Here is a 27,808-nt window from a genome sequence, read left to right on the forward strand (position 1 = left end):
CCACAGACCCCATCAACCTCCCCCATCCTTCCCAGGCAATGAAACCTCTCAACCTCCCCAACCCTTTCCAGGCAATGGAACCTCTCAACCTCCTCAACCCTTCCCAAGCAACGGAACCTCTCAACCTCCCCGACCCTTCCCAAGCAACGGACCCCCTCAACCTCCCCAACCCTTCCCAGACAACAGACCCCCTCATCCTCCCCGACCCTTCCCAGGCCACAGACCCCATCGACCTCCCCGATCCATCCCAGGCAATGGAACAACCTCTCAACCTCCTCAACCCTTCCCAAGCAATGAACCCCCTCAACCTCCCAAACCCTTCCCAAGCAATGAACCCCCTCAACCTCCCCGACCCTTCCCAGACAACAGACCCCCTCATCCTCCCCGACCCTTCCCAGGCCACAGACCCCATCGACCTCCCCGACCCTTCCCAGGCCACGGACCCCATCGACCTCCCCGACCCTTCCCAGGCAATGGAACCTCTCAACCTCCCCAACCCTTCCCAAGCAACGAACCCCCTCAACCTCCTCAACCCTTCCCAAGCAACGGAACCTCTAAACCTCCCCAGCCCTTCCCAGACAACAGCCCCCCTCCTCCTCCTCCCCAACCCTTCCCAAGCAATGGAGTCCCTCCTCCTCCTCCCCAAGGGTCCCCAAGCTATAGGACAAGAGGCAAAAGAAGCACAAGTGACAGCGTCGAGGTTGTTATTGTCCCCCAGTAAGAACAGCCTCAAAAATGCTCCTTCTGCCCAGAAAACGTTGATCAACTTCTCTATGTGACCACTGCATTGCAGGATCTGCTACTGATTTCTAATATCACAATACACTAGGTGTAAATCTAAAGGTATTTAATCTTAACTGTCATTTAGTTCCTTAATTTCACATCTTTTGGGCCCATATTGCAGATTTGTAAAAGCCTAAGCTTCAATAAATTCTCTCAAAGAATAATTGGATCAGCTGCTGCTTTTTTCTCATCGAGACTTTGTTTCCCCCTCAAAGTTTTCTTCCAGTGCTCCCCATTGTACCAAATAATTCAAATATTGAGCATTTAAGGAAGATTAACCTGCCTTACAGGTGCACACATCACAGTTCTGCTTTCTGAGCTCACAAAGAGAGATAAACCAAAGGATAATTATCCTTTGTAACCAGTAATGCTGAGCACTTCCCTTAAATAGGAACTTTAAAATTTTGGAAAAAATACTGTACATGTACTGAGGTATAATCTCTGCAATACATATAAACTATTATAATCTTTCCATAGCTCAGGTTTTATTAGGGAAGATTAGAACTATAAAAAAGTGGTACGTTGAAATCAACTTCATTATAAGCATTTGCTTCAGTCTTTTTCTTTCAATATGTCTTCAGGTTATATCACTTTGAGCCAAGAAAGCGTTTCTGCACTTTAATGTTAAATTGTCCTACTTGGAGGGACTCGGTGGGGGAAAAAGTGGAAATTAATAATTTTCAGTTCATAATACAGGAAAATACCTTGTTGATTGCAAAATCGTACAGGAGCACAGCAGTCATCTCAGAGATAGAGATGGACTAAATGTTGACAATCTGGTGAATCTGGCCTGACTGTGAGAAACCTATTTAAGGCCAATATTCAGTTTCCATATGACAAATATCACGAGCTGCCCTGTACTGAATAAGGCTGCCTGGAGTCCAGAGGCTGTGCCATACAAGAGGGAAAAAAAAGTCCACTTCTTCAGCAACTTTTCCTTTTATGCTTCATCCCTTCATAAAAGGGAGTAGAGTCATTCTGAAACTGGGCTTCTCCATGAACAACTTGTCCAGCTCTCAAAAGCCCAAATCTCACAGGTCTCCTATGAAGGCACAAGGTCTAATCTCTTACCTGGTGCTTGAGCCTTGGCATGGGCTGAGCAGGTTCACTGCCAAAGTCCTCATCCTGCAGGAAGCTCATCCTGAGCCAGAGCGTTTCCTAATCACATTTAGTTCGTACAAAACTCCATCACACTCGTAGCCCTGCTGCTCTGCTTCTCAAAGGTGATGATTTAAAGTGCCTGAAATCACATTTTCCCTGCTGTTGCATTCCTGGGTGCAGGCAGTGAGAAAAAGTGCCTGTAAATACTTGTCACAACAGTGAATCCTTGTTCCTTTGAAGTAAAATGCACACTACTTTCTTCTGAGGAGCTGCTATTGTAAACCGCCTTCCCTACATGTACTCTATCTTAAGTCAACTCTATCTGAGTCAAAAAAGAGTATGTGTCTACCTCAGGGTGTTTCTAAGCAAGCATGTAAAACCAAATTTTACAGGTATAAAGTACAAGATAATTAAGATCCTTTTTTCTCAAAAAAATAAAAAATCTTTTTATCTTTTTAAATCACTTTGAAACTGCACCTGGCAGTTTAGCTGAGGGACAACTGCAAGATGTCTGTTCAAAGCAAATCGTACTCCCTTCCCAATCTGCTCCTGTGAGTTACAACCATCAAGATGGGCAAGTCTTCTTAAAAGACATCACTTTTCCTGGAGAAGAAAGTATTAGGCAGATTAAATAAAGGTACTGGATTGTACATGTCTGTGCTGCTTGTTGAGTCAATACTCGCTTCCCCATTGATATCTTTTCCCAAAATGTCTTTGTACCCAACTTGGGGTTTTACCATAAAGCCCCTACACAGTCCAAGTTGAACCCTGTACCCCACAATCAAAGAGCAAGAAACAGAATGAAGTATAAAGGGTGACCTTCCAAAAAAAGCAAACTGATTCTGTGCAGGTAAAAAGATATGCAGTAACTCAGTTTATTTAGAGTTCAAACTGAAACTGGGGAACTGTTCATATGGCTTTCAGCATGTGTCCTTGAAATAAATAAGCCACAAAGGGCATACAAAACTCTTATATTTAGGAAGAAAACCACACATTATTAAGATCTTTCATAAAACTAACAACTGTGTACAACAGTGGGTAGAATTACAGTAACAAAATGCAAGTTAACAACACTGAGGTTCCTTACAGCTGTCAATCCATAAATACTAAGCTTTGTAAAGTGTAATTGCCCTTAAAATATTTACACTGAAATCCTCCATCTCTGTTCATCTCTCTCCATTGGAAAACCCTTCATTAGAATCATAGTGTGCTTGTGAAATTTTGTTTGGCTTTGAGTTCTGAACCAAGTCCATCAAGAGAACCATTTTATTGTCTATGTGTGCCTGAAGAGCCTGGATTTGCTGATCAATGTAGTCCATTAGCTTTTTCTCCATCAGATCCATATTTTTTGAGATGATCTTTTCCAAATAGGAGCAAATAGGCTGTTGTTCCACTCTGTAAAAAGAGCAAATATAAGAGTAAGTATAACCTATTTCTTAATGACAAGGAGCATATTAGAGATCTGGGCACTTGAACTTGTTTTAAATGCAAAATCTCATTTATTAGGCAGTGAACTGTGGAAAGCATTAGGTTTATAGCACAAGTAAAATACCCTGCCTACCATATTTGAATTTTCAATATTCTATGGTATATAGTCATCTTTCTTCAGCCTTATTTTTTCAAAGTCTCAATGATGCATTAGAGAGCTTAGTGAGATAAAACAAAATCCACACAACTCAACAGTACACACAAAGTTCAAATTCTGTCAGCATGGCAGACTTTGTCCTTCTCAGCAGAAATGCTTCAAGAATTATCCAAACTATGCAGAATGCACTGCATTCTTCAAAAACACTGCATTCTTTCAGGAGCTGGAGACATTCAGACTCTATTGCAATCCCAGTTCCTACATAACATTCCTATATCTCACAGTTTCCACTATTGTTCCTTAGGTATCAAACTGGGTGCAGGCTGAAGTCTGCTCTGTAAATGCCAACAGATGAGTAGGAACAGGTACACACTAAGTACAGCAAGAAGGTTGGGTCACATTGTGTGAAAAAAGGAAGATAAGAATTTGGGAAGTAGGAGTCAAAATAAAAATGTAGTATAAGACAAGAAAGACAAACCATGTGTATGGAAATGCAGGAACATACTGTTTAAAAATTATAAGAGGTGAAATGGAGGTAAAAGACAAACAGTGTAGTAACAACAAATGATGTGATTTCTTCCAAAAAAACTCCCACATTCAAGCAGCCCATTGGAAAAACTAGTTGTAATCACACTCATTGCCACACAGCCTTCAAAAACACATGATCTAAGATTCACTATTGCTGTTAATGAGAATAAAATCCTGACATTACTCTTTTTGTTTAAACTTGTCAATAAATACAGTAAAGCTACTACTTTCAGAAGTATCACAAACTTAACTCACCCAACACACTGAATGCCTTCCTCTTTAGCCAGTGAGTTTTTCCTGAGCTGCCTCTCTCCATCTTTTAGCCGGAGGTGACTCACCTGACTGCATAAGTTTTGAAGGAAAGGAAGAAGCACCTGTGGGTTGGCTACATTTGGGGTTTCACTCCCTTGTTCCTGCACGTGCAAAGATCCCATGACTTTCAAATCATTTCTGAGGTCAACTGCATTTTGCTGGGCAGCAAGTCTTTCAGAGTCAAAAGTATTTCCTCTCTCAGGTACCTCTGTGTTCAGATCACGACTTATTTTTAAGTCTTTATACACTGTTTCACTTGTTAAATGATTTTTAACAGGCAAAGGTTCACTGGCTGAGTGAGTTGGTGATGACTGAACAGCTGCACTGCGCAATCCATCTATTGCATGGTCACCTCCAAAGCTGGAATTTTTCCCCAAGATCCAACTAAGTTTGTCTCCAAGAGGTAAACTGTTCTGGTGGGAAGAAAAATAATACAATTAATAAAAGTAGTAAAATATACTGGAAATTATACAGTAATAACAATAGATATAACTCAGCATTCTACTAGTGTGGTGTAAAGATTTTAAAAGTAGTTCTGAATGATATTCTTATGGAAAAGCACAGGAAGATGTTTTCCCTGTACACATGATATGTTAATTATCTTGTAATTCTCTAAGAAAAGAGCTTTACTGGCTTTTTACCACACTATGTCCCCAGGACTGAACATTTTTAACATCAGATGGATTCAGGATTCTGTTGGAACAGTTCACTCCAGAGGATCAGGATCTAAGTCAAATAAATGCTCTGTAAGAGCACGTTTCCTTTAGTTGAAGGTGATAATGACTCATACTGACCGCAAAGGTCAAAACCAGCCCATCTACCTACATCCCAAACATTCCAGGGAACGTGCCCACCATCCTTGACAAGCAGTGACACTGAAGTTTAAAATAATAATGAAGAGTTATTAACTCTGGACTTGGTGTATGCACAGTCATTCCTGGAGTACACAATCTTTACTCACTGCACTCACGTGAGTGGCAGATCAAAATGGCAGAAAGCGTGGGTTAAAAAAAAAAAAACCATAAAATCTTTTTCACTAAATCAATTTAGAACATTCTTAAACTGGAAAGGTCTGAGATCAGAACTGTTCATGGTTACAGAAAAGCCCAGTGACTTACTTTCTGCTGACATCGGACCATGTCCATGAGCTGCTGAGCACCTGGAGACAACTTAGATCCCATAGATTCCATTATAGTTTGCACTCTGTCTAGATCTATGCTTGAGCCTAGTGAAGGAAAATCAGTTGCTAGTTTTGCAGACACTGCTTTCACTTCTATAATTATTTTACTGATGAGTACTCTTTGTTTCTCACCAAAGGAGAGCAGCTATTGCAAGAAGAAAAAAAATATTTTGGTTAGGAAAAAAATAGTTTCAGTTTCTTTGTACACAGGGGACAATGCACTGTCCTTTGAGTCTTGGGAAGAACTATGCTGGACTCTTTTCCAGGGAAATTCAGCCAATTTCTCCTTGCTATTATTCCCCAAAAAATTATGACCGGTGCCTGAGTGCCCCAAAGATAAATCAGGCCTTAATCTCCTAAGCATGTAAGAGTAGCGGCCAAATGATTTACAAAAGCTTATTTAACCACATCAGAGTTAACAGTTCTAATTACAGATCTGCAGTTTATCTGGTTTATGACATTTTTTCTCTAAGACTAAATTACCTGTATCATATAAAGTCCTCATGAAAATTGAGATACAAATTTAAAAGAACTCTGCTATCAAGACAAAGTACCCAACTAACAAATTTTTAGGTTGTTATATGAAGTGATGAAGGGTATAAAGCCAATAACTTGATGAAGAGCAAAGCAATTTAGTCAATTCAGTGATTAAAAATACCAAGAAAAATACAACAACTGTGTTTAATTCCTTACCTTAATTCTACAGGAGGGCGCAGGGCATTCAAACTTATGGTACTTGTGGTATAAAGTAACCTCTTCAGGTTCACTACAAAAATAAAATAAATGAGCTGTGACATCAATACACAAAGTACTACTGTTATTTGTAGAAATACACTACATTGGTAAATATTTAGGTAAGAAACAAGACGGACCCAACATATTTCTAATGCTGTTTTAATGTTTCTAATAGTAGTTTTAGTTTCTAGTTTTGAGCAGTTTTTTAGTTTCTAATGGCAGTTTTAATGCTTACATGCAACTTGTAATGAATCTTACAAAACATGTACATAAAAAATCACTTGTATGTGTACATACACTATGTCCTAGAGAAGCTTTTGAGTCTCACTGCGTTATTCACACACCTTCCCTGAGGCTCTGAGTCCTCTGCTTTCTATTTAGCTAATTAAGATGTGCCATGTAATGGCTTACAAACAAAACAGAAATGTTGCTTTATTTCCCCCAGCAAAGTATGGAAGGAAGCATCAAAGGAGAAAACAAAACCTTCTTTAATTTTCTCTCTTTTCCTTTAAAGTGTGGGATGACTACTTATTAAAGATACAAGAGATCTATCCTGAAATCACAGAATGGTTCGGGTTGGAATAGACCTTGAAGACCATCTAGTTCCAACTCCCCTGCCATGGGCAGGGACACCTTCCACTAGCCCAGGTTGCTCCAAGCCCCATCCAACCTGGCCTTGGACACTTCCAGGGATGGGGCAGCCACAGCTTCTCTGGGCAACCTGTGCCAGGGCCTCACCACCCTCACAGGGAAGGATTTCTTCCTCATGAAATTAGACATGAACATGTCTAATCTAAACCTGTTCTGGCAGTGGGAAGCCATTCCCCCTTGTCCTGTCACTCCATGCTTTCATAGTCTCTCTTCATCTCCCCTGAAGGCTCCTTTCAGGCACTGGAAGGCACAATTAGGTCACTCCGAAGCCTTCCCTATTCCAGGCTGAACAAACCCAACTCCCTCATTTTTTTTTTTTAAAGACATCAGGTCTTTCACGGCAGGAGCCCCTCACAGAGATACACACACACAAAACACGAGGCTGCCTGGAGGCCGTGAGTGCCCCCGGCCCCGCCGCGCCCCGCACTCACCCCGTGTCCCGGCGGTGGCCGCGGCTCTGTCCCCGGCCGGTTCCGCAGTACTCCTCTCCCACGTACACCTCCATGTTGCGGGCCTGGCTCAGGATCCCCACGGACACCATCCCGGCGCCGGGCCGGCACTCCAGCCGCAGCTCGCAGGGCTCCTGCCCGCGCTCCCGCCGCTCCACCACCACGGGCTCGCCGCTGCGGGGGGAAACCACACGGACGCGTTGTCCCGCCAGCCCCGCCGCCGCCCGGCCCCGCCCGGCGCCCCCTCAGCCCGCCCGCCGCCCTCACCCGGGCTCGCCGTCCGCGGGGCCCCGCCGCAGGCACAGCGCCCGGGACAGGCCGCCCGGCGGCGCGCAGGGCCACGAGCACCGCGCCGACACACAGCGCGGCCCCGGGGCTCCCTCCTCCGACTCCTCCGACTCCTCCGACTCCTCCGGGGCAGCGCGGCCGCTCGACATCGCGGCGCCCCGGGCAGCGGGAGCAGCGGGAAAGGAGCGAGCACCGACCGCCCTCAGCGCGGCCGCCGCCGGGACGCGCCTGCGCCGCCAGCGGGCTCCGCGCGTGCGCACTGGGGCGCGGCGGTACCCGGGAGGTGCACCCGGGCTGTCCGGGGGTCACGGAATGTCGGGATGGCGCGCTTGGAAAAGACCTCTGAGGTCACCGAGTCCGACATGTGCCCCTACACCACCTTGTCAGCCAGACCGTGGCACTGAGAGCCACGTCCAGTCTTTCCTTGAACGCCTCGAGGAACGGCGACTCCAACACTTCCCCGGGCAGCCCCTTCCAATGCCTGATCATTCCTCCTAATGCCCGACCTAAACCTCCCCTGGCGCAGTTAAGACAATGTCCTCTCCTCCTGTCGCTGGTTGCCTGGGAGAAGAGGCCGACCCTGAAGCTGTGTCACGGGAGGTTTCATCTGGATATCAGGAAAGGGTTCTTCCCCCAGAGGGTGGTTGGGCACTGAACAGGCTCCCCAGGGCAGTGGGCACAGCACCAAGGCTGACAGAGCTCAAGGAGCATTTGGACAACGCTCTCAGGGACAGGGTGGGATTGTTGGGGTGTCTGTGCAGGGCCAGGAGTTGGACTGGATGATCCTTGTGGGTCCCTCCCAACTCAGGATATTCCGTGACTCTGTGACAGCCACCTGGCTACAAACTCCATTTGGTCCCTCTGCCCATGGTCCGCAGATGGGGTACCACGGTCTGGTTGACAGGGTGATGTTGAGTCATAGGTTGGACTTGATGATCTCAGAGATCTTTTCAAACCAAATTGATTCTGTGATTCTGTGAAATTTGCTAATATGGCAAAGTTCAGAGCTACTGGATTCTCTCTCCCAAGTTGTGTGCTGATGGCACACCACACAGGAGAGAGGCTATGAATAAAAGAGGCTATAAATAAAAGATGGGGTTCATTTAATTTTCATTAGGATCCCGGCTTGTGGAGTCAGGGAAAGCTGCTCCTGAAGCTGTGGCACGGACACAGACCCAAGGAACACGGGTATCGAGTTCTGCTTCCACCCGGGGCTCAGCACAGGAACGTTCACTGGGTGTGTGACTGTCGGGAGATGGACCTGAGCAGGCTTTGCACAAGCTATAATTAAAAATACAGCCAGCATCTCTGTGTTTTGTCACCCAAGCCATTGTTTTATGGGATTTACCAGCAATGGAAAAATGGATTTGCTCTGTTTTAATTAAAGAATTAATTAAAATTAATTAATGCAAATGTTTTAGCGTGAAAAACTGTGTTGTCTCGGTCTCCTTTTTGTGTTTCTAAATGTGCTTGGTAGTTCCAAAATGCGTTGCAAATCTGTCGGGTTTTAGGAGCATTTATTTTCTGCTTTTGGTGACAATGTGGTTGCATGGAAGATTATTCTGATTCTGGGAGAGCAATGATCTGCACAAAATTATAGTCTTTTAGTGAGGAGAATTGCATTTAATGTAGGAGGGACTGGGTAAAATACCTGTTTTGGGGGTTTCCACGTGTTTGTGGGTTTTCCATGTGTTTATAGGGTTTCCACATGTTCATATGCATTGTATATTCGATATTTTTAAAGCAAAGATGAAGAAATGGAAAACAGCAAGCTGAAGTTTCAAAGAGTAGATTGTTTCACACTGGAGTATTTTTGCTGAGCTGGAATAGCTACGGTAAACATCCTAAACACTGTATTTCTTACTAGCAATATTTTATGTTTCTAATCTCCTAAGGTCTCACGGTGGTATGAAAGTCCTTTAGAATAAACCAGTTTGCTCCCGGCACGGCTCGGTGCTCTTTCTCCAATCAGCATTTAAGAATGTGCTGCTTTTTATTTGCATTAAGCTGTCTGACCAGTTTTCTCGCAAGCCCAGTGGATTAAATTTTACTTCCCGTTCCCTTAGCAGAGATGCAGTATCAGGGTGCTTTTTCTGTTGTTTACCTTCGGAGCAGACGGTTCTTGTTCTTCTGGTTCCGTGCAGAGCAGCACACTCTGTCTGCTGGGATACTGGAGTGGTTTCTCCGGGAAGTCTAGTCATGTTAAAGCACTGCCTATTTTGGTTCACTTTTGGACTAACTTTTACTGGAAAACCTTTTTGGATAAAAGGTAAGCCTTCTTTCGTTTTTAAATATTCAGAAAGTTTCTTCTTGTACTCCCTGATCCTGATCATAACAATGCTCCCCTTTCACATCAAGTCACGGCACCAGCTCATTGAGAAAATCTTGTTCGAGGAAAAAAGTGTCTGGAAAAGATTACAGGTTGAATTTACAGGGTTATTTACAGGTTCACTGCTGAGCTCTTTGTGGGTTTTTCCCTCCAGGATGTAGTAGGTATGTAAATATATCCTCTTCCGTGCAGGGCACAGGTTGTGACAACTGAAGTTACTGTCACTATCATCAATAGTAAAGACTGTAGAAAAAGATTTCTTCTTCAGTAATCTGAGGGGAATTCCTAAAGTTTCATTACAGTTCCCCATTATCTTATTTGCATTTATGATTTGGCTTCGCTCTTTAGATTTAGATGTAACACCTGAAATACTTCTTAGAAAGTGGTATTTTTGTGATGTGCATTAAAGATGGTTTCCTGCTTTCAGGTGTCAAAATTTAAATTGTTAAAAGAGCATCTTCATTGTTAGTTCAACATACTCGTGAAAGAGAATGGATTTTGTGATTTAGATAATAAAATTATTGAAGATTAAGAGCAAAGTCAGAAGTAAATACTGAGTGCTGATACCCTTTTCAGACCTGTTTTCTAACAGCAAGTTCCACATTTTGATTGCAATGGCAGCCTGTAATGTTAAACATATGCTACCTGCACCTAGCTTTTAAAAATCCTGATGTTACCTAACAGGTAGAGATCATGATTACACTGCAAAATCCTCCTCCTCACTTTGAATGAGTGGTTGTGTGGCTTCTTTGCAATTATGAATTCCTTTCACAGAAATGTGGAAGGATGAGGACGACTTTGTATTACTACAAGTGTGAAGAAATCTCTCTGTTTCCTTATGAAAGAACAATTTAAGAAGGAAGAAACCCCTTTCATTGTTAAAGCCCATGTTACTGTTGATTCTGTTACCTGTTTAAAAGCAATGGTTGTGTCTCTGTTGATCAAACCAGACTGATGTGCGGACAAGAAAAAGGAAGATGAATTCAAGTTCACACAGTTTTAAAGAAAGTTAGAGGAGATTGGTTTTGTCTTTAACCATTTACCTGAAACCAGATACTTGGCAGGCTTCTTATCTTCAGCTTCCTGCATTACCATGTTGTTCTGGAGATAATTCTGATATCATGCAAAAGGCTACAAACCTTTTGCAAAGGTTTGGCTGCTGCTAGAACAAACAAAATGCAGCGTTAGGCAATGGAAGGAGCCAAGACTATACACACAGGAGGTGGAAGAATTATATCCAGAGGACAACTGTAAGTATTCCTCATTCAGGGCAACAGGAAAAGGATGGTTTGGTGTTGAATATATGAAGGGAAAAGGAAAATTTGAGCTATTATCACAGTTCATAATGCAAGTAACTAAAACCAAGAGTCAAAGCCAAGACTACCAGCCAGTTTTGGACACCCTGTTTAAAAAAACTTTGGCTTGAATTTGCAGGTTTTAGCACTTTACAGCAGTTGTGTTTGGGGTGGTGTAGTCATTACCCTTGAATACAGTCAAAACAGAATTTCTGCAGAAAATGAGGCAATATATTTGCCAAAATTAAAAATAACCTGGCCATGATGGAAATGGTTGATTTCTTCAACTTCCCAGCATGATCCAAGAGCTCTGAAAGGGATAAAACAGACCAAACTGAGCACAGGCAGTCAGGTCCTAGACTGGTGAAGTCACTCTTTCTCCATTTCTGGCTGGATTAGAATGGTCTTTTGGCAACCCCCAGTGTGCAGGTGCCAACATAATGCCTTATGCTTCCTGATTATCTACCAATTCCAAACTTTATTTTCAGGTGTACCTTCTGAACAGACACCCAGACTTTCTACATTAGAAATAATCATTCCTCGAAGTCTGACAGGCAGAGAGAAACATCACCCATTTTTCCATGAGGTCTGTGATTCTATCTGATTTTTTTCTTCTGATGTTGCTGTTTTCCCAACACTGTCCTATCTTACACACACACTATGTATAGTATGTAGTGAAGAAATGTGCCTCAGACTATTGTGCCTCAGATTCTTAGTGTTTTCAACTAGTTTTGAGCAAATTTCTTCCCACAAATTCCTGTGATTGCACTGTGATTTGCCATCCAAACTTCTAGTTTTGTTAACAGCCTTGTAAGACAGAAGTGAGAAGGAACACGAAGAATATTTCCATTTTCTCTGAGTCAGATTAGATGTTGAACTTGCACTAATGTTCATGCTTTCCATGTTCTGGTTTTGGATGAACCAAAGGACTTCAACCATGCAGTCAACACTTTTACCCTGAAAGGTAAAAATGGTCCCACAGAGTCACACAGTTTAAAGGAATGAGTTAAAAGAGAAAGATCTGAGCCTTAATTCTTCAGTTCTGAGGTAACTTATCTTTGTGCTAGATATTGAGTTCATTTACTGAAGTAAATGTTAATGAAATACCCTTAGTCATCTTTGTGCAAACCAATTAAGGAATAAAAGATCCTGTGAGTGGCTTATCTGATTTACATAAGGAGGGTCACAAAACATGATGTGGTGCTTAGCAAAGAGTGCACATATGGGCTGTGCCCTCCTGTCCTCTGAGGGAAAATGTACAGATTAATAGAACTTAAACTTTACATAGGAAAGAATGTCCAGTGTGCTGCTGACACTGTAAAACAGAGAAGGCTGAGGGTTTGGAATCTGTGTTTTGGCAAATATTTCACACACACAGAAGTGGGACAAAACATGGATCTGACAAAACCAAGGAGAAAATCACCTAATTAAGTGATATCTCTTGTTCTGTTTTCAGGAGCATTCAGATGACAACCTTTCTTACTCAGTGAAAACCAGAAATGGAACATATCTCCTAAAACTGAAGAAAAATAAGTATGTGATAGTGTTCTAAGGAATCGTACCATCCTGGGGTTAGTTGCATCCACACAAGCATTTTTATACTGAAAAAAATTCAGAAGAAACCATTTAAATGGCAGATTGTAGTAATTAGAAAATTATTTTGTTAAATAGAGTGTCTCTGTTATGGTACTATCTTGCAAATACAAGGGAATAATAACTTTTCTAGTTGTGAAGAAATTTATTTTGATTTTTTTTTTTAAAATAATAGCAATTTAGCAACACAAGATTGTACATTTCAGAAAATCCTTAGGGAAAATCAGAGTTCTGTTCAACATTAGCTTTTTATTAGCTGGGGGGAGGGTTCTTAGCTGTGCTGTATTTGAAGAAATTTCTGTTTCTGTCGTTCCTCATTCCTGAGCCTGGAGTAGTCCAGGCCTTTATGCAAATGAATCTGCTTAGATTCTTCTCTGTGGATTTTTTTTTTTGTTAAAATATTTGAAAATAACTTATTTTCCAAAGACTCCGGCTCATTTTAAGGTATTTTGTTTCACGTGCCTCGATTTTAGTAATAATTTAGCATGAGTGTGAAGCTAACAGAATGTAATATTTGCCAGGATTTTCTACTTATTTCTTGCTTTCTAGACCTTTTAAAAAGCAGTAGTTTATTTTTGTTTCCAGAAAGCTTGTTAGTGAAGACTTTATGCTGTTTACATATGGGGAAAATGGGAAACTGGAGGCAACACAATTCAAAAATGAGGTATTGTGCATAATTAAATTCCCCTCTTTGTGCCAGAATTTCCTCAAACCAGGGAAACCGAGAAAAAAAAATATTTTCTGGGGATGCAGCGTTTGTGAGTTTTCACAGTTGTAGCATTTCTGTTTAACAGTTACCAGTAATAATAAACAAAAGGTTCATGAGGGATTGGGCTGTTTGTGGTGGTATAGCATCCCTATTTCCCAAGGTGTGAAAGGAAATGCCAGGAGATTATGCCAAGGCTGAATTTGAGCTGCCTGATTAGGTCACTTTTGCATAGTATGCAATTAAAGGTACAGTGGCAGCATCAAAGCTCTATTAATTTTAGGTCCTGTATCAAACGAGCCTTATAAATACTTCTAAATTTAATTTCAACTTTAAACTGCACGTGAGCTCAGTGAGACTTAATTGGGTGGTTTGTGCATGGGGACATCATCTCAGATCAGCCTTTGAGAGGGCTCTGAGAACAGGATGAGCAATGTAGATTAAAAGATTTTTATAGAAGATGGTGATGGGTTAAACAAGTAATCCCAACACATCAGGTGATATTTTATTCCAAGAAGGCTGGGATTATTTTCAAAATAGGGAACTCTATAACAGCCAGCCTTAATGTCATGCAAATAATATGGTTAGTTGGAAAATAAGTTTGCAGTTGAAGGTAACCACCTTGTTTTGTCACTAATTATGTGGGTTTATTGCCTTTCAGACACACTGTTATTATTATGGCATTGTTGAACAAATTGCTGACTCAACAGTTGCTCTCAGCACCTGTGATGGCCTGAGGTATTATCTCTTGCTTTTTCAGGATGATTCCTTGTGCAGTACCAAAGTAAAACAGCAAAAAAACCCAGTTGCTTTTCTTCATACAGCTGGGAAAAATCCTGTCTTGCAAATATTTTTTTTAATATTTTCACCTTCTGATGAAGCTGCAACTCTTTACAGGTTTTATAGTTTCCCTCAGCTCCCACTTTTTTTCCTCTTTTCTAAAATTCCTTCACAGAAAAAAAAATGAAACGTGACAGAAACCATAACCTACTTTATAGGCAGAACCTGGGCATGAACTGAGGTTTCTAGTACTTGATGTGAATATTTTGACCAGAAATACTTATGTAGGGAAAATGCTGCCTAATTAAGCTTTTGATGCACTTAAAACACTCCTGAAAACAATTCTGTCTTATAAATGGGCAGGCTTCAAAAGACAAACCATTTACATGAAAAAATGTTGACCAAATTTGAATTTGAAACAATTTTTTGTGTCTCAAATACAATAAAATTACAAGTGGGATAAAACTCACGCACGTATCTTTTGTGTATACTATCACAATCACTCACAATAAATCATGACATATCCTGGCATTCCTTGAAATGAAGGATAAAAGGTCAATGTTCTGGTATTTCATGTAATGCTGGATCTTTCTTTATCAACAGTAATATCAACAGTATTGCTTTTTGACTGTTCTACAGATTTAGACTCACCTTGTACTCACATTTTTGAATTTCTTCTTTTGCAAGATCTAAACTAGAGAATTCTTGTTCTAAGTATAGTTTTGAGATTCTGGAGAACAAGATAACAGCTTCTGAAAGATTCTTGTACAGCAAATGGGCATTTACCAGGGGTTTCTGAGCCAGGGACAAATGCAAAATCTTTGTACTTGGCTGCACACAGCAGTGCAGTGTTGCTCTTGTCCTCATAAACACCCTGGTGATTGCTTTTAGCCTCTCCTTCTGTCTTAAAAAGATATCTTTTCTTAAATTGCTTTAGCTGCATGGGGCTGAGAGTGAGACTAGAGATAAGGACTAAGAGAGACCTTTTGCATCAGCTTTTTACCCATGATCCAGACTCATTTAGTAACAGTTTGCCTCCCTTCTCTTTTTTTTCCTTTAGTTTCTCTCTGATTCAAGGAGCCCACACTTGTGTACAACTGAGTATTTTAAATAAGTTCTGTTCTGTCTTTTGTTGGACATTTGAACTTACCCCCCATGTTAGGATAAATTAAGATAATAATTTATCTCAACACAGCAGTGTGAACAGTTCTAATTTGTAAGCATCCAGCTGTCATTCACTCACCTGGTCATAACCGTGAGGGGAAAACCATGGAATAATTTTTCATTCTGATATGATTTTTTAGGGGAATCCTCTACATTGCTGGCAAATGGTATGGAATGGAGCCACTCAACACATCCAGCACATTTGAACACGTGTTTTATGAATTAGAAGACAAGCAGGACATGCCCTTCCACTGTGGGGTGCTGAATGGCAGCCTTCAGCACGAGAAGATGTTTGTGAAGCAGGCTGTGGAGTACACATTCTCATCAAACACTACCTCTAGCAGGGAGAAGCTTTTGAGGGTAAATATATTCCCATTTCTCTGTTGAGCTGCAGTCCAAGGCATCCCCTCAGTCTGTTCCAGCAGCCAAGGGCCTCCAGAGCTCTTGCTTTGGCACAATGTCACTGGACCTGGAGGCCACTTCCTTGTGGCCTTCCTTTTCATGGATGCCAAGCCAAACTGGTGGGAATACTGCTAAGGAAATGCTGAAAGAGAAGACCACAATAGGAATTTAACATAGCTTGAAGCAATCCTTCAGTGGAAGAGCAAAGACTGCCGTGGGTAGGACAGGAAAGGCATTCAGCTCACCCACCCCAGTGCCTGACCTGGTGTGAATTACTGGTATATAGAACAGAAAACTAAAGCCACATTAGAAAATGCAATTATAACATTGCTTTATAAACACATAAAATAAAAATCATGAGAAACATAAGTAAAAAGCCGTGAACTTGTTAGCTTATTGTCCTTTCTCATTTGCAGGAGAAGCGAGCTGTCCTGCCTCAGAAAAGCTATGTAGAATTATTTGTGGTTGTGGATAACCAGAGGGTAATTATTTCACCTGACCTTAAATACATTTTATTATTTTGTTAGTTTTCTTTCTTTGACATTCTTGTGGTGTTTTACAGTTTTTGCTGAAGAATTCTGATCCTGCTGCGGTGCAAAAGGAAACTGTTGAGCTGATTAATTATGTTGATGGGGTAGGTCAGATAAGTTGCCTGGATTGAGTAATTTCTACCTTATCATAGTTTCCAAAAGAACAGCTAATGCAGTTCTAAAACTGTATTTGGAAGTTATACAACAACCTGTAACACAGTTCAGGCACATCACGAATCTCTTCACAAGTCTGGTAGAATTGCAAGCAGGGGGAGAGATATGTTTTCAAATCAAGTCTGTGGTTTGACTGCTTCAGTCTCCAGTATGTTTTACATTTCTAGGAAGAGTATTTCTCATGTTTTTTAGTTTTTTTAAAGAAAACTGTCAGCACTGTGAACAATTCCATAAGCTCTCTGATCACCTGTTCCCAGTTTCTCCTCGAGACAATTAGCCAAGGAAATGAATGAACATGGTCTTCCCAACTTCTCCAACTGAAACATATGTTTAGGTATCTTCATAAAGTAGATTTTCTTCAGTTATATTTAACTTTATATTCTAAATAATTTTATTTACTTTATAATTTATAAATGTTTTATATTTTAATTTATAAATACAAATATACATTAGTTTCAAAGAAACCAAGGTTCTGTCTTGGTCACTAAGTTCAGCTTAGTGTTTACTCAGTAATAGTGAAGTCATCTTTCAGAATTCCATCAAAACAGACTGATGGACATTCATTATCATCATTATATTTTTTTCAGATGTATAGACCATTAAACATCCAGATTGTTTTGGTTGGATTAGAGATCTGGACAGATGCAAACCACATATCTGTAATGGATGGTTCAGCTGGGGATGTTCTGGGTAGATTTGTTTCTTGGAGACAGAAAGATCTTCTTAAGAGATCAAGAAATGATGTCAGTCATCTCATAATGTAAGTTTTCATTCAGTGGGAAAACTAGCCATGCTGCCAGTGTTAATGTATATCATTTGGGGGTTGTATATGAATAAAAATATAGCTGGAGTAAAATTCACTGCACTTCCAAACTGTTTTAACCTCGAAAAATGGCAAGAAATATAATGAATTCTCAAGAGTTAATCAACTCCAGGGCAGGGGGTTGGACCAGGTGACCTCCAGAGGTCCCTTCCAAGCTCAGCCATGCTGTGATTCAGTGAACTCAGAAGCACTGACACTATTTTCAAGCTGTTATTCCGATTTTCATTACTAATTACAGCGAAATCCTGATGTGGTGATAAATTTCTTCTTGACTTCAGGAGGACCAAACCTTGCCTTGCAGTATTTCTTTCAAACTCATCGTTGTCTTTTAGTAGAAATCATGAACTTTCAACCCATCTTTCAGCCCCACCTTCAAACTGCTTTTGTTGCAGAGGGAGAGGCTCTTTCAGGGGATCCATTGGAATGGCTTTTGTGGGTACTGTCTGCTCACAAGTGCAGGGAGGGTCAATCAGCACTGTAAGTACATCATTTTGTGGGTGATGGAAGAAATTAGCCCTTGACCAAGTCACCCTGGTCTTGGAGACTAGACTTGAAGTTGTATGGTTTTTTTCATGGGGTTTTTGATGTAAAGACTCGTGCATATTTTACAACTTTTTCTTTTTTTAAGTACTTCTCACTTTCTCCCTTTGTCAAATTCCAGCCCACTTGGCAGATTTACTCCTCAAATAATTCTTTTGTTCACCTTTTGTAATTCATCTAACTCAGTGTTGCATAAAAAAGCCCATCCTCATAACATTAAAGTCCATAACCAAAGTGGTTTGGGGATGGACACGAAGCACAGAATGATATGTGGGGTTTTTTACTCTTTAAATAAATACTAAACATAATGCACTATATTCCCAAGCGTCTGGAATTCCCCACAGGAAGGCTGTAAACTTGAAAAAATTTCAAATATGGGAAAATTAATAAGAAACTATTTTTTTCTCCACCGTTGGGGAGGTTGGAGAGTTTCCTGTTCTTAAAATAGGGATGCCAGAACACTGTGGACAATCTCAGAAGCAGATTTGGTTCTTGAACAGTACATTTGTCATTGAAGACTCCGTTGAAATCAGTCTCATGAGTGATTAACTGTGTTAGAACAGAATAAATAAACTAATGTCAGCTGGGAGGAACCTACAATGGTCATCTAGTCCAGCTGCCAACTGTTATTATTCAGAATGTGATCCTCATGGAAGCAACAGAAGGAGTGGCAGAATCTGCCCCCACCTGAAAATAAAGTGACAAATTGTCTGTTCTTGCTGCTTCTGCCTTGTGATACAGTTTAGTATTCTGACTTCACAGTCTCCAAGAGCTTGGTGGGGAGGAATAAAGCTCTGGGTACAAACAGTGTTTTCTTTAGTGTCACCCTTTTTTTAACACTGATTCTCTCCATTAGTTGAATCATGACAATATGTTACGTCACGCCACGGTGGTTGCACATGAATTGGGGCATAATCTCGGAATGAAACATGATGATAAGAGGTGTCCTGCATCCTATATCATGCACAGCACAGATAAGTAAGATCTCCAGTTATTTGGTCTTAAGAAACTTATTTTATTTGCATGACTGTGCCTTACAAGCTGTGAAACTCCTCTGAATCTTGAAGAACTTTTGCGATGGGGAGTTGTTTGAAAAATTTAGTCACAGAGCTGGATTCACTGAATTAGGATTTCACATAAATTTAATTTATTTCCAATGTCACCTGTTTTCTGATCCAATCATTCTTTATTTGTAGTATTCTTAAAAACCTAATTGGATTTTATAATAATTTTTTTTTAATGATAGTGTGTTGCTGGTTTTATTTTTACCCTGCTGAGAATGCTTTAAATATACTCACTGGGTTCATGCAAATGTGCAACAAATATTTAACAGTTAATTTAAACAAAACCTCTTGGCTTATGTTTCTTTCGATTCATTTGTTCTTTGGCTTCCCCTTAAGAGAAAAAGATCATATTATTTATTTATCCACATTTGTGTTAATAAATCAGGGTAATAGAACACTGGACAAAACTACTATAAGAAGATGAATTCCTGAGTTTTTAGGGACTCTAAGGTGAATGTCTTTCTACTTAAACATTTTTAAACTCAGTACAGACAAGGAATTTCTAAGGCCTGTTTTATACAGGACACCAGAACATATAATCTCGCTTCTGAAAGTATGTGTATTTATATTATAATAGTATTTTTTAACTTCTAGTACAGCACTTCATTGCAAAATAAAGTAGAAATTAACTATCTCATTATCTCCTAGCATTATGAAATGCAACATTTATTATAGAGTGACAATATTTTAAGAGCTTGAGTTGTACATTTTCCTGTAAGCAAAATACTTACAATAATAAAATATTATGCTTTCCAGTGGATCCAGGAATTTCAGCACCTGCAGTGCTGATGATTTTGAGACTCTTATTCTAAATGGAGGAGGAAACTGCCTTAGAAATCCTCCCGTGACGAGTAATGTGTACAGAGAACCTGTCTGTGGTAATAATGTGGTTGATAACAATGAAGAATGTGACTGTGGCAAACCACAGGTAATGGGTGAAATTCAACTGGAGACTTGTTGTATTACATTATATTATATTATTCTCTATAATAGTGGCCTTTTGGAATACACGATTGCATTATATACCTGAGGAGTTTTCCTTGTAATTTTCCTTTTTTGCCATCAATATGAAGATAAATTTTAGTTAAAGCTTAAAATCATACTTTGAATTCAATGTGGACTCAGTTAAAGGCTACTGGTCTTCACAGAATGCTGGGGCACTGCTGGGAAAGAAGTGCATTTTGGAGCAGAGTATGTGGAAATACAACTGGGTTTTGTGCTGGTTTTAGCAAAGACATTTTTGTTACATGACAGAGATTACTTATCTGTAGAGCACATACAGGTTTCTTAACTGGAACCCTTAAACTTTGCCCACACTAAATTACTTTTGTGAGTCGTTATTTGCATTGCCAAAACGTCCCTCAAAGAATGGGATGTGTTGGCTTTTTCTCCAGAAAATAAAAGTGTCTCAAAAAAGACATCAATAAATCAAAAGGCTGTCACCAGCCCCTGGTTCCATTGGCATCCCTGTGCCACAACACATCAAACCAGGTGTTCTCCTGATGACTTGTACTAGGAAAACACAGCCACTGGTTCCTGTTAGAGCAGAAGGCTGTCAGAACATGGTAGAGACAGGGATTTAAAGTCTGGCTTGCACTTGTACTGATGATGTACTTTCCTAGCTATGTAAGGAGATAAAACCAGTGTCCCCTTGTCCATGGCTGTTCCTCAGGAATGCTCCAACCCCTGCTGTGATGCTGCAACCTGCAAACTCACACCTGGATCCCAGTGTGCTCAAGGACTGTGCTGCAAAAATTGCAAGGTGGGCAATGCGTTGTTAAGCAAAAATGATAAGACTCACTAGAATTTTTTTAATGTTTGAAAAGAGGTGATCTAGTCCCCTTGACATATTTTCACACCATCAAACCACGTTCACCAGTAGAGGGCATTTGAAATTTGAGAAAGGAGAGAAATTTGTCTCCCTTGACATCACTCAAGGTTGTCATTGTTTCACACTAGAACTTCTGATGTTGCAAACTGACAGTGGCTTTCCTCTCTGGTTCCAGTTTAAAGTGGCAGGAGCAGAGTGCAGAGCCAAAAGGGATTTCTGTGATCTCCCTGAATACTGCAATGGAAGCAATGCCTACTGCCCAGAGGACGTTTACATCATGAATGGTCACCCATGCAGCAACAACAAGGCATATTGCTACTATGGAGTATGCCAGAGTTTTGATTCACAGTGTGAATCTATATATGGGAAAGGTATGTTTATTATTTAATGTAAAACCACTGGTGGTCTCCTGATAGACTTTTCCAATTTTTCTTTTTTCTTCCTTGTGTTTTTCAGACAGCTTACAAAGATTTACTGGGTTTTTTTTTTTGTACAGGGGCACGAAAAGCACCTGATATATGCTTTGAGAAAGCAAATATTAAAGGAGATAGGTTTGGAAACTGTGGAATGAAAGGCGGAGTGTACAAGAAATGCCCTGTCCAGTAAGTCACCAGCAAATAAAACTAACCCTAAAATCTTCAATGTAAAAAATGTATGCTCTTACAAACCCTTAAAGTGTGAGATTTAAAGAATATTTCCTCAAAATGCAAGCTAAAAATTTTGACTGGATGGTGTATTTTCACTGATACTGGGTTTTTTTCTGTTCACCTTGTCTCTGAGTGTCCTTCATTCAATACAGGCACAGTCTGTGTGGGAAACTCCAGTGCACATCTGTCAGTCTCCAAAACCTTCCTGCCTGGAGTGTTGTCAATAATGCATCTGGGGTTTTATGCTGGTCTTCTGACTTTGACTTAGGGACAGATATCCCTGATCCTGCTCAAGTTCATGAAGGGACAGCCTGTGGAGAAAACAAGGTAAGAGGCATCACAGCAGCATGATGGAATGTATCCCACCAAGTGGAAAGTTCTTAACTTCCAAAGGCATTACACAGCTCTCTTGTTTGTGTGCTGTAATACAATGAAAAACCTGCTTTTTGAAATCTACAGGAACAATTAATTAGCTCTGCAAAAACTGGGATGCTACAAATCAGTCAACTACATTATCAGTTATTCAAATTATTCCATCAAACCGCATCCACAGGGTTAAGAAAATGTGATTAAAAGTACAGCTATAAAATTGTGAAGTTCTGAATGTTCTATCACCCCTTTTTCTTGACATTTAAGTGAAAGCTGTAGCCTTGTTGTAAACATATGCATTTATATAGTATATTTATAAAGGGATGGGATTTTTGTTTAGTTTTGTGTTTGCAAGACTCTAATTACTTCTTCCAGGCCTGTGTAGGTTTCGAATGTGTTGATGCGACGTTTCTGGGCTACAACTGTGATGTAAAGCAGAAGTGTAATAATAATGGGGTGAGTAGATGGTGCTTAATGTTTCTAGACTGGTTCAAGTTCCCTGCATAAAAGCAACAACCAGCCAGATGGCTTTGCTTTTTTTCTGATCTGTATTAAAAGTTAAATCCACTTTTTTACCTGTAATTCCTGTTGCCAGGGCAAACCTCTTAGCACTAACATTGAAAGGCAATTCTTCAGATTCTCCCAAGGGAATTTTTTATTATCACTGAGCTGTTAAGTTGCTAAAGGAAAATATTCCTTTGAGGAAGATGGTCTAGTAAGTCCTGATTTATATATGCCTCTGTGAAAAATCAAAATGGAGTCCCAAAGGCTGTAAAACCGAGTTCTTCGGACTGTAATTTATTGGAGGCAAATAACAACACAAATGTTAATTTTCACAGAGAATTCCCCTGAGGTATCAGGCCCACTCAGTGATTTCGGATGTTATGGAGGAGGAGAGCTTATTTCCAGTTAACACTTCGTGTATTTCTATGCAGTACTGTGCAGTATTCCTTGTTTCCTCACGCAACTCCTTACGAGGAACTCCAGGTCCCTGCTCCGGGCCGCTCTCAGAGAGGGGTTGCTGTTTGACTAATCCCCGTGTAAGGGCTGTAGGTGTGTTACAACAATGGGAACTGCCACTGCCTGACTAATTAATCCCTGTTGTACTGGTGTAGGTGTGTAACAACAACGGGAACTGCCACTGCAATGCAGGATGGGCCCCTCCGTTCTGTAACCAGTCCGGCTACGGAGGCAGCGTTGACAGTGGTCCTGCCCACACAGGTAGGACACTGAAACTGGCCTTCCTTCTGCCCCAGGGTCTCATAAAATAAACTGCTAATAGCAGGGGTTTTTTTCAGTTTATTTTCAGCTGGTTTTTTTCTACTGCATGAGACACTTAGTTGTGGACTTGAAGAACAAACATTATTATCTGATAATGAAGTAGCATTGCTGGGCTTTACACTTTACACACAAAATGTTTTCCCTCTTTGTTTAAAAACGAAGTTCACAATCTGTAGCTTTGTGAGGAGAGAAATAATTCACATTTTACCAGATTTTACTAAATTTGTGTTTTGGGAAAGGGAAAAAAAATGTTTTGTATTTATTAAAAGTTTAGGAAGGCAAAGAGGATGTGCAGAGTGATTGTGGGTGAGCAGATACAAAGTCACAGAGTCACAGAATATTCTGAGTTGGAAGGGACCCACAAAGATCATCAAGTGTGTTGAAGAAATATATGGAAAAGGAAAAAGTTTGTATATCATGGAACACAGGGGGGTTAAAGGCAGAAAGAACTTGTAATAACATAAGGCCAAATCCTACTTTTCTGATCGTAGCATTTTATAAATTTCAGTGAAGTTTCAACTGGAAATAATTTGAAGGTTGTAGTGTTTACAACAGAAAAAAAATGCTTTAATATTGTAAATTTCATTATTTCAATTCTTTTTTCTCTAGACACATCACTTCGGGATGGGCTGCTTATCTTCTTCTTCCTTGTGCTGCCAGTTGCCATCGTTGCTGCATTAGCAATAATTAAGCGGGATGCAATAAGGAGAAAATTTTGCAGGAAGAGTAGAAGACAGCACAGGTATTTCCCTTCTTACAGGTGCTATTTGGACACATGAGAGCAGGCTCCAGGTTAATTTAGCAAGCCAGGTAGATGCTTTATCTACATAAAGAATTCCACACCCCCTAAAAGACAAGCCTTCCCTGCTAATAGCAGTAGCAGGTAGTTCAGTCCCCTGCTATTTAGTAATTTAATCCAGATACTCCAGTTGTCAGTTCTCAGGTGTTTTTCCCAAAAAAACATTGCACTTGCCTAATTGTTATTGATTGCATTGCCCATGGGGACAGAGCACTGTGAAATGGCCTGTCAAATCCAGACAGGGCTGGACTCACAAGCAGAATCCAGATCCTCTGAGTTGTAGCCTTGTCCTTTGAAAATGCTGCATCCCTGAAGCAATTTTCTGATCACATGGTTTCTATTTCAGGGATAACAATGTGCAGGAAGCAAAGCAAGATAACAAACCGAGTCACGACACAAGAAATAATCAGGTGAGAGATGCATACTTGCATTATTGGATGTTAATACAAACTCTACAGTGCCTTTTCTCTAACATAATTATTTATGACTGTGTGGCTTTTTGATACATTGAAACCACCTGCATTTCCAAGTATTTAATATAGTTTAGAATGTATTGAAGAGGATTTCTGTGGGGGTAAGTAGGAGCTTTATTGCCTGCCCTGTCAGCACAGGCTGTGAGTGGGATGGGATGGGATGGGATGGGACAGGCTGTGATTCAGCAGAGCAGCCATAGACTGAACAAAGAATTCTGCAGCCAAACAGTGGGAAATGCTGCTTAACCAGGCTGTGGAACTAGTTCTGATTCAAGAAGCTAAAAGCTATCAAAACAAAATGTTGCAAGAGAATATGAAGAATGTCCCCCCAAAAATGAAAACTAGTTCTTAAATACCATTATCTTAATACTGAATAATTGCATACACTTCGTATTTTCTGTTAACCTGATTTTCTACAACGTGTTTTCCAGCCTGCCACATCAAGTCCTGATATTTTTACCATATTGCATTTTCCTGGTACAAGGTTTGTAGCACTTAAAACCTTCTTCACATTCTCTGTGTTTACATTGCTGTATCACTGCATATGAAGTTCCTGATGTCTTGTGTCCTGTTTAGGAGAATTTTTCATGCAGCATCATGAGCTATAATAGATTGAATGCCTGAGGGAGAAATGCTGTTTTACTGATTGTTTAGAAAACAGCATAAATGCAGGAAAATTCTACAGGAAGGGGCAGAGAGAGTTAGGTATAAATGTATGTATAAGTGCTAGAAACTGTTTAAAGAATGGTGAAGAACCAGTTTAGAAATACCAGTTCTCTCAAGTAATGAAAATCTAAACATAACGTGTTTTCCACGCTTCAGGCACCCAGTACAAACCCAATTTCCTGCAGTTCCCTCAGGACCTCAACGACCCCCAGTCCCACCTAGACCAGCAGTCTGAAAAGCTTCTTGGGAACCCTCAACCAATTCTGACAAGTAACTGGCCTGAAAAAAAAACAAATTACAAGATTTCAATCCTCCAGTCCTCTCCTTGTGCGGCCAAAATGCCTTTGGGAAGCACATACCTCTGGGAAAGACTGGATGCCAAGAGGCACTGAACGCAGATTTGGTGACTCCCAATGTTTTGCTACTTGCTGCTGGCTGTGTTTGTGCCTCCTCTACCTCACTTCTTGGGTTTTTAAATCAGAAGCCTGAAGTTCAACACTCATAGGATTACACTTGTGACAGTGTGTAAGTCTGAGGTGCAGGCCAAGGAGAAGTGAATTCATTTATTTGCAGACATGATTTATTCAGCCCTGGGGACAGTCCCTGGGCGCTGCTCTGAGACCTGCCTGCCATCAGCCCTTCAAAGCTGGGGCCCAGAGCCCCCCTCTCATGACCACCAGCTCTGTCCCTTTCCATTTCAGGTAGTTTATAAAAGTAACCTCATATATGGGGACACCAGAAACACTGTGCCTGAGTCTGAAAGAAACTGTCCAGCTGCTGTTATAGAAAATGTGGGATATTGGGAAATACAACTCAACAGTGGTTCAGTGTTTACTGCTTATTACAGCTCGGGATTTTTGCTTTTGTCCACTACAAAAGCAACAGATTAACTTCTGTCATTCTAAATGAGACAATTAAGACACCACCACTGATTTAAAATGGAACGTATGGAGTGGCACAGCTTGTCCAAATGGGTCTCCATCCAATGTTTCCATCCAGGAGAGGGATCCAGAAAATCTCAGGAAAAAAGTCTCCATCAAAATGGAGAAGCAGCTGCTGTGCAGAGACCAACTCGCTGGGAAGGACAAAACTGTGGATACAGATCCACCTGTCCAACAAGGAGTAACGAACAGACTGGCTGTGTTCGTGCCAATTTGGGAGTATGAACTAGGAAAAAGAGTGAAAAAAATATAGAATTGCCTCACCAACAAAATATTTCTAAGCCCTCAGATGGCCACATCACCGAAGAACTGGACAAAAAAACCCAAATTGTATTGCAGGCAAAAATCTGCACCGGCAATGAGTGTCTGCCAAAGAAGTGTCCTCTTCCTTAATCCCTCGGGATCTTAAATTGTTATTATAATTAAATAACTTAAACAATTAAGATTTTTATTATTAATTATTCCTGTAATTTAGACCTCAGTCATCGGGGGCAGCACACTCGGTGGTATCTTTGTTTTATGATCTTAAAAGCCACCGCTGGGTACCCTGGGAGGGCTCAGCCATTTGACGCTCCTGGGGGCCACCAAAGCGAATTATTGAGTTTATTGTGACGCGAGAACGGGGTGAAAAACTGGATAAAACCAGAATTGTGTGAAAGGGGACGATTCTGTGGGCCGAGCCCTGTAGCGCCGCGCCCGCCAGGGGGCGCCCCCGTGGCGGCAGCCCGGCGCATGCGCACAGAGCCCCGCGGGATCGGGAGCGGGGGCGGCAGCGCTGGCGAGGGAGCAGCAGCAGCGGGGGAGCGGGAGCGGCGGCGGCGCCCGGGTGGGGCTGTGCCTGCTGTGCGGGCTCCCCGCGGCCGGCAAGTCCAGCCTGGCCCGCGCCCTGTGCCGCCGGCTGCGGCAGCGCCCGGGCTGGGCCTGCGCGCTCCTCCACTACGACGAGCTCATCCCGGACGAGGCCTTCCGCGCGCGCGCGCCGGGGGCGGGCCCGAGGGAGCCGCTCCCATTGGTCAGTGTGGTTACGTCATTGCCGTGCGACTGCTGTTGCCTGGCAACGGGACGCGTCCGACTGGGACTGGGTGTTGGTTTGGGATTGGGAGTGGGACCTGGACTAGGGGTGGGGCTGGGACTGGAATTAGGACCGGGAACAAGACCGGGACTGGGTCTAGGACTGGGACTGGGATTGGGACCCGGACTGGGACTGGGACTGGGACTGAGACTGGGACTAAGAATGGCTCTGGGGTCAGGACCGGGCCCAGGCTGGTTCGGGGCCGCTGCGGGTCCCCTTGTGGCCAGGCGGGAGCTGTGCCGGCTCCGTGATCCCTGCCCTCCCTCCCCCCGCAGGTGCCCGGCTGGAAGCAGAGCCGCCGCGAGCTGCTGCAGTGCCTGGAGGGTCTCCTGCGGGCGCTGCTCACTGGGGCGCCGCTGCCCGGCCCCGCACAGCCGGGGTGGGAGCGGTTCCTGCGCTGCTGCCGCCGGGAAGGGCTGCTGGAGGCGGCGCGGGGGGACGGCGGGGCCCCAGCACGGCCGCTCTGCCTCCTCCTGGACGACAACTTCTACTACCAGAGCATGCGGTACGAGGTGTACCAGCTGGCCAGAAAATGTGAGCACTCCTTCTTCCGCGGCTGGAGGGTGCTTGTAGAAAATCCAGGGCACTTCAGCTGCTTTAAGTGCTCTCGTGGAACTTTGGTTATTCTTAATTGCTGGGTTCCTGCAGTACGATAAGGAGCAACTGAACTTTATTACTGTGTTATTAGAAATTGGTAGGACACTTAAAACCCTTCTT

General features: G+C 41.8%; 3 protein-coding genes across 4 annotated transcripts in view; 2 read left to right on the plus strand and 1 right to left on the minus strand.

Annotated features, from left to right (window-relative positions):
- Window positions 1–2,729: 2,729 nt before the first annotated feature.
- On the minus strand, window positions 2,730–7,484 carry CUNH10orf88 (chromosome unknown C10orf88 homolog). Its single transcript, XM_017809354.1, has 5 exons — window positions 7,307–7,484; window positions 6,183–6,255; window positions 5,428–5,634; window positions 4,253–4,722; window positions 2,730–3,279 (listed from the first exon to the last, which is right to left on the minus strand). The coding sequence occupies exons 1-5, from the start codon at window positions 7,414–7,416 to the stop codon at window positions 3,051–3,053; spliced, it is 1,089 nt and encodes a 362-aa protein (XP_017664843.1). The 5' UTR covers window positions 7,417–7,484; the 3' UTR covers window positions 2,730–3,050.
- Window positions 7,485–9,674: 2,190 nt separating this feature from the next.
- The window catches only part of LOC108494565 (disintegrin and metalloproteinase domain-containing protein 9-like), a 26,241-nt gene continuing 8,107 nt past the window's right edge, over window positions 9,675–27,808 (plus strand). Inside the window, exons 1-22 of one of the 2 annotated variants that reach the window (XM_017809248.1) lie at window positions 9,675–9,881; window positions 11,725–11,822; window positions 12,693–12,769; window positions 13,415–13,493; window positions 14,197–14,273; window positions 15,620–15,839; window positions 16,298–16,363; window positions 16,444–16,515; window positions 17,173–17,345; window positions 17,801–17,885; window positions 18,805–18,926; window positions 19,769–19,940; window positions 20,685–20,774; window positions 21,019–21,214; window positions 21,340–21,445; window positions 21,643–21,817; window positions 22,235–22,315; window positions 22,975–23,080; window positions 23,750–23,882; window positions 24,286–24,349; window positions 24,844–24,896; window positions 25,235–26,396. In XM_017809248.1, coding sequence (XP_017664737.1) covers window positions 9,812–9,881; window positions 11,725–11,822; window positions 12,693–12,769; window positions 13,415–13,493; window positions 14,197–14,273; window positions 15,620–15,839; window positions 16,298–16,363; window positions 16,444–16,515; window positions 17,173–17,345; window positions 17,801–17,885; window positions 18,805–18,926; window positions 19,769–19,940; window positions 20,685–20,774; window positions 21,019–21,214; window positions 21,340–21,445; window positions 21,643–21,817; window positions 22,235–22,315; window positions 22,975–23,080; window positions 23,750–23,882; window positions 24,286–24,349; window positions 24,844–24,896; window positions 25,235–25,313 — 2,394 coding nt within the window. In that variant the 5' untranslated portion in view covers window positions 9,675–9,811 and the 3' untranslated portion in view covers window positions 25,314–26,396. Of the gene's footprint in view, window positions 9,882–11,724; window positions 11,823–12,692; window positions 12,770–13,414; window positions 13,494–14,196; window positions 14,274–15,619; window positions 15,840–16,297; window positions 16,364–16,443; window positions 16,516–17,172; window positions 17,346–17,800; window positions 17,886–18,804; window positions 18,927–19,768; window positions 19,941–20,684; window positions 20,775–21,018; window positions 21,215–21,339; window positions 21,446–21,642; window positions 21,818–22,234; window positions 22,316–22,974; window positions 23,081–23,749; window positions 23,883–24,285; window positions 24,350–24,843; window positions 25,032–25,234; window positions 26,397–27,808 lie in introns of those variants that run through there. The other variant, XM_017809249.1, reaches the window with a different exon arrangement.
- The window catches only part of PSTK (phosphoseryl-tRNA kinase), a 5,271-nt gene continuing 3,582 nt past the window's right edge, over window positions 26,120–27,808 (plus strand). The window contains exons 1-3 of the mRNA XM_017809126.1: window positions 26,120–26,257; window positions 26,708–27,103; window positions 27,367–27,625. Of these exons, the coding sequence (XP_017664615.1) occupies window positions 26,120–26,257; window positions 26,708–27,103; window positions 27,367–27,625 (793 nt within the window). The remainder of the gene's footprint in view (window positions 26,258–26,707; window positions 27,104–27,366; window positions 27,626–27,808) is intronic.

The sequence above is a fragment of the Lepidothrix coronata genome, unplaced genomic scaffold (genome assembly GCF_001604755.1).
Source record: "Lepidothrix coronata isolate B3197 unplaced genomic scaffold, Lepidothrix_coronata-1.0 Scaffold25, whole genome shotgun sequence".
NCBI classification, from domain to species: domain Eukaryota; kingdom Metazoa; phylum Chordata; class Aves; order Passeriformes; family Pipridae; genus Lepidothrix; species Lepidothrix coronata.